Source organism: Mustela putorius, unplaced genomic scaffold (genome assembly GCF_011764305.1).
Source record: "Mustela putorius furo isolate JIRA1106 unplaced genomic scaffold, ASM1176430v1.1 tig00003845_pilon_pilon_pilon, whole genome shotgun sequence".
In the NCBI taxonomy this organism is placed as follows: Eukaryota; Metazoa; Chordata; class Mammalia; order Carnivora; family Mustelidae; genus Mustela; species Mustela putorius.
In genome coordinates this window covers 17,674,599-17,685,082 of record NW_025421998.1, presented here as the reverse complement: position 1 = coordinate 17,685,082, position 10,484 = coordinate 17,674,599, and the positions used below count along the sequence as shown (strand labels likewise).

Sequence of the window (10,484 nt, the reverse complement as noted above, 5' to 3'; positions counted from 1 at the left end):
AGGGCGGGGGGGCACCCAGAGAGGCTGCTCCCCAGTCCCCGGGCCGTTCGGTGGGTCACGTGACAGAGTTCTGACCAATGAAGTGACGGCACGAGAGCCACAGGCAGTTCTCAAACCCAGTGGAGGCCTCAAGGGCCAAGCGGAGAGCAGAACCTCTAGCTGGAGGGAGCCGGTTCTGGAGTGAATGCTTGGAACCCCCTGTCCCCAACCCACCAGCTCTAGAGGCCAGAAAGCAGTAAACCACTGAGATTTTGTTATGCGATTAGCTCAATTAGGATACCCTCATGACTGCATTAGGACTGTGGCCTTGGCCCCAGAGGACCAGGAGCAAGGTTAAAGCTAAAGGGAATGGTACGTAAAGTACATCTCAGGAAAGCCGTTACTTTTTATGAAAGAAAGTCCAGGGGTCCCGAGGGTCCGGCACTGCCCCCACCCGGAACATCCAGATTCACAAGGCAGGGGGTCTGCCAAGAAGGCGGCGGAAAACCCTCTTAATTAAGAAAGTATGGAAAGTTGCTTAAATTTCAGACATTTTTAAAGTAAAAATGACTTTAGGTAAATACTATGGTTGATCCATATTGACGTATAACGCACTCGCAGAAAAGTGACCATCGAGGGTGCAACTCGATGAATATTCAGCAAAGTGGTCACTCCACGCCGCCCCTACGTCGTCCAGAAACAGTGTTCTCAACAATCCAGAAGCCCCTCCCCCGCTCAAGACGGTAAATACTATTTTAAAAGAAAAGGAAGGAAGGGGAGGGGGCAGATATCCACTATAAAAGAAAATGAGAAACCCGGGGGGGGGGGGGGGGTGGCCACTCACACCCTCGTGGAGCCACGCCCATTGGGGCTTTTCCGGACCCGCGGAAAATTCTCATCGGATTAAACAGAACCACGGAATGGGTAATCGCAGAGCCAGAGGCCGGGCTTTGGAGGCGAAGAAGATTCCCCCTAGATACCCGAAGGAGCGAGGCTGTGGGGTCCGCCCGGCCCGCGCGCCCCGCGGGGAACCGAGCATGGGGCGGGGGCCCTGGGGAGGCGGGCAGGTGGCTCACGGCCCCAAGTCCAGTCCGCCACTCCAGGAGGGCGGCGCAGGGCGGTGGCCTCGTCGCGTCCCCAGCCCCGCAGGGCTTGGCTCGGGGTCCGCGCTCCCTTCCCACTTCCCATCCCCCCGCCCGCACTCCTGCGCTCTTTTTCTGGAACCTGGAGAAGCAGGGCATCCTCTGGGCTTCCTTCCAAGGGGATGTGCCTCCGCCAAACTCTTAAGCAGAGAACCCAGGGCTTTGAAAGGTTCAAAGTCCCACGTAAAGGCATGAGAAGCCGCTTCTGTTGCCATAGCTCCAGGTCTGGACCAGAGCTCTGAGAGCAGGCTCCATTTAAGCCCGTTGTACGTCTCTGCTATGCCCTAGAACAGGGAAATCAGGCACCATCTTTGGTTTGGAAGCTGCACTCGCTGTTGCAGTTCTGTCTCTGTCAGGATCTCGGTACCTGAGATAGAGACAGTCATGTGATGAGATAGTAGATAGGTGTGTAGGTAGATAAAACTTCTAGAGTGTCTGCAGGTAATTCTGCAGACATGGTCCCAGGGCTGGGTCTTAACATCCGTGTTGGGCGGGGGCGGGGGGGGGGGGGGCGGTGGATTTCGTGTTTACAAGGATGGGTGGTACAGGGAGTTTGGGGTTTTATATTTCAGTTCCTTATATTAAGGGAACAACAAAGAGAACTAATAAATTGGATCAGGCAGGGGGGCTATAAAGGGGATGTTTCTAAACATCCTTACAGTTCCTTATAATCTTACACTGAGTTTCTTCCCACCTGCCCCAGTCTACACAACAGTTTCCTCCCGTATTTCCTGTTCTGAAGTTTCCAGAGAAGGCAAATTGCAGGGCTTTGGGTTACATGGTTAGATGGGAGGGAGGGGATACCTGGGTTTTGGTTGATTTGGGAGACTAAAGGGGGATCACCCCCATATTCCTGTTGCTTCCTGTAAATGCAAGGAGATCCACTGATTTTTTTTCTTTTTTTTAAGATTTTATTTTTTTGTCAGAGAGAGCACAAGTAGGGGGAGTGGCAGGCAGAGAGAAGCAAACTCCCTGCTGAGCAGGGAGCCCAATGCAGAACTTGATCCCAGCACCCTGGGATCATGAGCTGAGCCAAATTCAGGCGCTTCACCAACTGAGCCACCCAGGCGTCCCTCCGCTGATTTTCAAAATGGAGATATCCTACACAAACTATCCATTTCACAAATATTTATCAAGGCCCTTGCTTTGTATGTACACTGTGTCAGGCCCTGGGGGATTCGGTGATGAGCAGACCAGTCACTGTCCACAAGAACTCACAGTCCAGTGGAGGAGACAGCCCAGTAAAACAGCTATGGTCCCCTGGAATAAACACTGTGACAGCTGCCGCTTCCCGGCTGTGGGACCCGGGGGCAAGTCACCCAACTTTGTGCATTATTTTCATGACCCGTGAATGGGGATAACAGGAGTGCCCTCCTTGGGATATGATGAGGATTAAATCAAGTAATGTATCCAAGTGCTTGGAACAATGTAAGTCACATAGAAAGTGCTATGGGAGAGTTTGTTCTTGTGGGTGATGATAGTATTATTCTTGGGGTGATTACTGATGGAAAGAAAAGCTTCCCTCACCCTGTGCTTTCCTAAGCCAGAAAGCCCACCAAAGTGATCTCTTCCCTCAAACTGTTGCATTTTTGTAGCAGACATCATATAATGTACTTAATCGTACCTATACGTACTATCACATTGTACATCTTAGCTTTGTTTCTGCACATCTTATCTCCAACTAAACCGTAAATAAACTCTCTGAAGGCTAGCACAATGAGCTTTCCTCATAGCAAATGATTCATTCTTAATCTGTTCACCAACCACTGACAGATCTTACTGGGTTATTTTCTGTTCTGTCCTACCTTGTCATTCTTATGATGGTTGGGAGTGATACAGAAGGTCTTGTAGATCTACTGATAAGAAAAACGTGGTCCTAGATGCATGGAGATCCACAGAATGGGGTGGGGGAGAAGAAAAGAGAAACATATCAATAAAGCAGGTTAATGATGAAGTCCAGGGGTCTTCTGAAGCTGAAAGAGGCCCTAACTCGTAAAGGATTCTTCTGCAAGGAGGAAGTATCCACAGAAAGGAAGGAGACATTGACCACAACTTCTGCCTTGAAACGCTTATGACATATAGTCAAATTTTAGCAGCTATATTAGGATTTGGGGAAGGGCAGAGTATTTTTAATCTCAAACCACCAATAAAGCCTGAACCATTTGCAAGTTTAGTCATAAACAGACAATATTTGTATAATTGGACTTAGCTGAGTAGTTCCTTCAGTGGAAAGGAGACCCAAGAGCCAGTGTCTAGCACTTCGGAATAACTAATGTAATGGGAAGTGGGGGGTGGGGGGGTAATCAGGTTGGGATGTGCCCCCCCCCCGCCCCGAGTGTGATTAAGCCAGGGCTAGGAGGGGGATCTGCTGAATAGTCTGGGAAGAGATCTGGCCAAGTTCATGGTCCCTCTGTGGTCAGCTCTCCTGCCCCAATTAGCCCCCCTTCAACAGTCGGTGGGGAAGCACATTCCCCTCATTCAGAATCCACCAGGAGGACAGCTCTGAGGCTTCTAAATCCACCATCCTCCTAAGGGAGGATTCCTAAGTAGGAATATACTTTGGGAAGCTGATGAGGCCCCTCTAAATTTTGGGGAGGCAGTCCTCGCATCAAATGGTTTGCAGGCTGCTGTCCATGATTACAGGTACTATTTGACTATTTGTAGAAACTATCTGCAGAAAGCTAAGACCCAAGGGGTCCATGTGAAAGGAGACTGATCAGATCAAGGATAATTTATCTTGATGTAAGAGTAATTCAGAGAACCTCTCAATTACATACCTCCAAGAAAGCTATGAGGCCAGCACCATCCTCCCTGTTGTTCCTGGGGCTCAGCTAGAGTCCAGGAGAACCCAGATTGGGGATGAACTCTAGTGTAGGAAACCCTGGAGCAGAGGAGAGGGGACACTGCTTCAGGATCTGAGTGGGTTTAGGGGTTCCAGAAAGAACTGAGGTCACCTGGAAAATATAGAACTCTCTAAAAATTATTTAGGATGGTTTTTCTATGGATTCTCCACTCCCATGGGACTCAGAAGCTATCTCTTTGTGACTGTCTATCTGATGGTGTGTCAGTGCTCAGCTCCCCAATCTTCCCATGACAACCATTTTTTCTGTAGACAATATCGGTCACAGTAAGTCTCCCCCAACAGCACACATGGATACAAGCACACACACATACACACGCTAGTGATATTTGGACCCTGAATGCTCTGAAAATATAGAGAAATGTCTTAGCAAGGTAAAGAAGCAAGCTCTCAGAGCTTATCTTTGAAAATGTTCATTCAGCTTGGTAACTCGGGCCCCTAGATCACTAGGTTTCTCCCTACCCTCCACCCCTCAGTTACAGCTGATGAGCAAGGGTTCATTTGAATTCCGGGGGGTGGGGGGAATAATTCAATGAGCTTTGCAGGGCTAATGGGCTTACCTGGGCTCTTAAAAAGCTTCCTACCAGACTGTTTCTCTAATATTGCAGCTGTTAGGCCTTTCCTTCTCAGGACTATCTAGAAAGAACTATTTCTGTCTCGCATATTTATGCCTTATGAATGTATATTTTAATTTGTTTCAGTCTCTGCCCTTCTAAAGCATTCATTCAAAGGGGAGAATATACATACCGTAAACATCGTTCACTCTCGTGCTTCCCTCTGTGCTATAACAGGAAATGCATTTCTGACACTTTTAAAATGAGCAATCACACGTATAATCAACTTGGTTAAAACTTCCTTCCTGGTAACTGCAACACTTCCTCTGCATCTGGATATGAAGGGAGACCCAGAAAAGCGGAAGAGCTTAGAGGCACACGGGGTCGATTCGAATTCGTTTTGTTTGCAAAAACTAAACAAATGATCCTTCAGCATCTCCGCCTCGCTCTCGGGGCGGCTTTATCAGGTATTACTTCCTTCTATTTTTTGCCCTTTGTCGGGTCTGACTCAGAATAGTGACACTTCCGCCTCAGCTCGAATATTTTTATCTGGAAGAGTTGTCGGTTCTCGAGATGATTCCACCGCTGAATGGCTCCGGTTCACTGTCTAGTCCAGCCTAGACGTGTGGATATTCACAAGGTTCTGGCCAAAGCGTCTGCAGGTGCATCTGTCCTGTTTTGTTTTGTTTTTGTTTGGGAGGAAGCGGGGAGAGCGCGGGGGCTTGTGCCCACCGGGCTTCTCGGTCTTACAAGTGCATGCTCACTGCTTGCTGCGCGTAAGGGTGTTTCTGACGCCTTCCCTTAATAGGAGAAAGCCTGTGGCCTCGGCCATGAAGGAGAGCAGTGAGTACTTAGCCAGCCTGTTTTCTTCTGCGTCCGGTATCTCGTGAGATGGTTCGGTATCACTGAGGCAGAAGCGATTGCTGTGCATGTGTCTGTTGCCTCAATGTGGACCGATTTTATTTCAACTCGTGTCAGTATAAATGTACCTTATGGTTCTCTTCTTCCACCGTTAATCTAGGACATAGGCACAGACCAAAGAGTGAATTAAAAGCTGGGAGAGAGAATCCTCTGGGACAGTTAATTTCATGTCTTTACTAAATATAACTTCATCATATTTAAAGAGAGGGAATACTGACTTTAAAAGTAAGTTCAGGTCAAGATTTGAATAGAAGTTTGAATCTAATGAAACTTGTCTTGCTTATCTTTTAATCAAACTCCTTTCGGTATATATCAAATGGTCTGCTCTTTCTTAAGGAAATAAGTACTTATGAATCTCACTAACATTAGTCATTTAAGAGAGTAAATGATATTTCCTGAAACATTAACTTTTGTTTCGATATTTGATTCTTATTTAGAATATATCTTACAATGTGGTGATACTAAATGTTAAAATCAAAACACCTCATTTGTATTTCAATTTTAATATTTTTACTATTTATTGGAAGTGTTTCCTATTGCATTCTGTCACATTTGTACTCAAATGTTTTGTGAAGAGGAGGTACTTATTAAAGATTTGAGGAAAGAGTGAAATAATGAAAATGAATTTGTGAATTCTCATCACAGAGATGAAAAAATGAAGGCCAAAAAAAAAAAAAGTTAAATAATTGACTGGGGTCCACCTAGCAGGTCACTAGAATCCAGAAATCCTTGCTTCCAGCCTGTGGTTTCTCCACTGTTGGAGGCAGAGCAGATGGAATGAATTGGTGCAAAGTGAAAAACATCTGAACGCTCCTACTACAAGAGTACTGCCTTGGGTGACTCCCCTAAGATCCTCCCTTAATGTAGCAATGACAGTGGCAACGTGTACCCATTTCGTAATTCAAAAACTTAAATACTTGCAAATGTTCTTACTCTGGAATATCACCCAATCTGATGGTTTTGAATATTATCAATGCAATTACTACCTTTTCTAACTAGAAAGGAAAAAAAAAAAAAAAAGACAGACAGGAAGTTGGCTAGGAAGTAAGATACCTGATCCAGACAGTTTGAAAAATCGAGAATGTGCAGCGTGGCTGGGTGAGGTGTCTGGGTCCCAAGGAGAAGTGTAAGACTGAACAAAGACGAAACAAGTCAAAGGCCCATTTTCAAAGTGGGAGGGGGAGTCAACATCTCACACTGCACCTTGTAAATTAGAACTCGGCCCTTTAACTGTGTGATTTTAGTCCTCTATCCATTTCAATATGCTTAAGAACAGCTATTACCCTGGAGCCGTTATAACACGTGAGGGACCATGCGAGATGAGTGCTTTACGTCTCTTTTTAAATTTTCAGATGTAAGTACAAGATAAATGAACCCCCATATGCCTATCGCCCATGCTGAACAAGGATATCACCTAATTTAATCACTTCTTTCACCCTCTGAGGGATTCCTAATCCCAGCTGACAGGTGATAAACAGGCGCAGAGATCCCTGAACTTGCTCGAGGCCCCCAGATGCCAGGGGCGGGGTCAGGATTCCCACGCCCGGATTCCAAACACCAGCCCTGCCCCCACGACCTTTCGTCCCTTCATGCGCGCGACATTACCATTCTTCTCCCTTCTTCTGCCACCTCGTGGGACAAAAGTGCCTTTCCCGTGACAAAGCCTCCTGTGTCCCCGCTCCCAGGTCGCGTAGGGCATGGAGCTGGAGAACTATGAACAACCCGTGGTTCTGAGAGAGGACAACCGCCGCCGACGCCGGAGGATGAAGCCGCGCAACTCCGCGGCCAGCCTGTCCTCCATGGAGCTCATCCCCATCGAGTTCGTGCTGCCCACCAGCCAGCGCAACAGCAAGACCCCCGAGACGGCGCTGCTGCACGTGGCCGGCCATGGGAACGTGGAGCAGATGAAGGCCCAGGTGTGGCTGCGCGCGCTGGAGACGAGCGTGGCGGCGGACTTCTACCACCGGCTCGGCCCGGACCACTTCCTCCTGCTCTACCAGAAGAAGGGTCAGTGGTACGAGATCTACGACAAGCACCAGGTGGTGCAGACGCTGGACTGCCTGCGCTACTGGCAGGTGCTGCACCGGAGCCCGGGCCAGATCCACGTGGTGCAGCGGCGCGCGCCCTCCGAGGAGACGCTGGCCTTCCAGCGGCAGCTCACCGCCCTCATTGGCTACGACGTCACTGATGTCAGCAACGTGCATGACAACGAGCTTGAGTTCACGCGCCGCCGCCTGGTCACCCCGCGCATGGTCGAGGTGGCGGGCCGCGACCCCAAGCTCTACGCCATGCACCCGTGGGTGACCTCCAAGCCCCTCCCGGAGTACCTGCTGAAGAAGATCACCAACAACTGCATCTTCATCGTCATTCACCGCAGCACTACCAGCCAGACCATCAAGGTCTCGGCCGACGACACCCCAGGCACCATCCTCCAGAGCTTCTTCGCCAAGATGGCCAAGAAGAAGTCTCTGATGGATATCCCCGAGAGCCAAAACGAACAGGACTTTGTGCTGCGCGTGTGCGGCCGCGATGAGTACCTGGTGGGTGAAACGCCCATCAGAAACTTCCAGTGGGTGAGACATTGCCTCAAGAATGGAGAAGAGATTCACCTGGTGCTGGACTCGCCTCCAGACCCAGCCCTGGACGAGGTGAGGAAAGAAGAGTGGCCCCTGGTGGACGACTGCACGGGAGTCACTGGCTACCACGAGCAGCTGACCATCCACGGGAAGGACCACGAGAGTGTGTTCACCGTGTCCCTGTGGGACTGCGACCGGAAGTTCAGGGTCAAAATCAGAGGCATTGATATCCCTGTCCTGCCCCGGAACGCTGACCTCACGGTTTTTGTGGAGGCCAACATCCAGCACGGGCAGCAGGTGCTTTGCCAAAGGAGAACCAGCCCCAAACCCTTCACGGAGGAGGTGCTCTGGAATGTGTGGCTCGAGTTCAGCATCAAAATCAAAGACTTGCCCAGAGGGGCTCTACTGAACCTCCAGATCTACTGCAGCAAAACTCCAGTCCTGTCGGGCAAGGTGGCCGCAGAGAGCCCCAGCTCCGAGTCCAAAGGCAAAGCGCAGCTTCTCTATTACGTGAACCTGCTGCTGATAGACCACCGGTTCCTGCTGCGCCACGGGGAGTACGTGCTCCACATGTGGCAGATCTCCGGGAAGGGAGAAGACCATGGGAGCTTCAATGCCGACAAGCTCACGTCGGCGACCAACCCAGACAAGGAGAACTCCATGTCCATCTCCATTCTTCTGGACAATTACTGCCACCCCATCGCCTTGCCTAAGCATCGGCCCACACCTGACCCTGAAGGGGACCGGGTTCGGGCGGAAATGCCCAACCAGCTTCGCAAGCAACTGGAGGCAATCATCGCCACGGATCCACTGAACCCTCTCACTGCAGAGGATAAAGAACTGCTCTGGCATTTTAGATATGAAAGTCTTAAGCATCCAAAGGCCTATCCTAAGCTGTTTAGCTCCGTAAAATGGGGACAACAAGAGATTGTAGCCAAAACATACCAACTGTTAGCCAGACGGGAGGTCTGGGACCAAAGTGCTTTGGATGTTGGGTTAACAATGCAGCTCCTGGACTGCAACTTTTCGGACGAAAACGTAAGAGCCATCGCAGTTCAGAAACTGGAGAGCTTGGAGGACGATGACGTCTTGCATTACCTGCTACAGCTGGTCCAGGTAGGGCTGCTGCTGTGCTCCCCAGAGCACTGTCCTTCGAGAGTGTATTTGCATGTACACAGTCTCCCCATGCAGTGGTCATCAAATGCCTTTTGTCCATGGTGTCACAGTCAGTCACAGTAGATCTGATGAAGCCACATCAAAAAGCGGCAAACTGTCCCATTTACTTGTGTACTCTCTTGGAGGGGCCGCCAATAAGCATTTTGAAGACCTGAGCAATTTTGCTTTTTAGGAAAACTGGCCCTACAGGAGTCCTTTGTTCTCATTTACTGTATGAGTGACAGATCTGACTTATTGAATGCTCCCTTTTGCCCAGACTGGGAGGCTCCAAGTGATTTGCATGCTTTTCCTGTATTCTCACATTGAACTCTCCCAACAACTATGATAGAGGTCAGATTAACATTTACATTGTATGTGTGAGGGCACAGAGGCACGAAGAGTCTAAGGAATGTACTCCAGGTCACATAGTTGGGAAAGAATCAAACCAGAAATCCAACTCCAGGCCCTGCTCTTTGCATGGCCTCCAATACCCTGCAACAATCCCATGGCAGGAGAGTGTGTCCTAGAGAGAAAAGATCAGCCTCTCTGATCGCACCCATCACCGTCCATAGAATAACATCTCCTATCTGGGTGGCACCTTGAAAGCCCCCCTCTTTAGACAGGTCTGGTCCAGGATTTCCACTCCAGTTCTCGCACCTTTCCCTGTAGTCCAGAGAAGCTAAGCGATTTGATTACGGTTTACCTAGGAAGTTGAAAAAAAGGAGGCATGGTTCCAGGCACCACAGCAGTTCCCAGATGGTATTGTGCTGCTTAACAAGGAAGAGGAAGTAAAGGAATTAGAAGAGAATTGTTTATTTAGAGTGCAGAGATGTCCCTACATTAATTCAGTAACATGTACTGAGTGTTTCCCGCATTTTGGATGGTAGATACAGACCCATGATCACAACCGGGTCTGTCTCTGCCTCCCCATAACTTGTGGTGCTGTGGAGAAGATTGACAGCGAATGCATACACATACAAACAGATATTTAATAACAAATTGTGCACATGCTTTGGGGGAAGCCTGCAGAATAGTATAAGAAAATCGGCAGGGGTCCTGGAGATACTTAATGTAGCTAGAGGAAACCAGGGACAGTTCTAAATACGTGATGTTTTGACCCAAGATCTTTAAGATTAGCCAGGCCAAGTGTCAGACACTAAACTGTCAAATCATTAACAACCATTAGAAGAAGACCCCTGAGTTTTCTGAGGAGCATTTTGGATATTCTCAACTTTAACTCTGAATCTTCACCTTATGATTAGGCAGATCCTTGAAATATGATATTCAACCTTTGCTT

At 48.8% G+C, this 10,484-nt stretch overlaps 1 protein-coding gene and 1 long non-coding RNA gene across 10 annotated transcripts in view; one reads left to right on the top strand and one right to left on the bottom strand.

Annotated features, from left to right (window-relative positions):
• Window positions 1–2,151: 2,151 nt before the first annotated feature.
• LOC123394864 lies at window positions 2,152–4,862 on the bottom strand. The gene is made up of 3 exons (XR_006609591.1): window positions 4,729–4,862; window positions 3,899–4,002; window positions 2,152–2,997 (listed from the first exon to the last, which is right to left on the bottom strand). It is a non-coding gene; the product is annotated as an uncharacterized LOC123394864 (long non-coding RNA).
• A 24-nt stretch (window positions 4,863–4,886) lies between these two features.
• PIK3CG (phosphatidylinositol-4,5-bisphosphate 3-kinase catalytic subunit gamma) overlaps window positions 4,887–10,484 on the top strand; it is a 32,527-nt gene continuing 26,929 nt past the window's right edge. For 2 of the 9 annotated variants that reach the window (XR_006609590.1, XM_045089669.1), the window contains exon 1: window positions 5,630–9,148. Coding sequence is in view for 8 of the 9 variants with exons in the window: in XM_045089669.1 (XP_044945604.1) it covers window positions 7,154–9,148 (1,995 nt within the window). In the remaining variant the exon portion in view is untranslated. Of the gene's footprint in view, window positions 5,003–5,069; window positions 5,198–5,297; window positions 5,379–5,629; window positions 9,149–10,484 lie in introns of those variants that run through there. The other 7 variants (XM_045089668.1, XM_004739544.3, XM_045089666.1 and 4 more) reach the window with 7 other exon arrangements.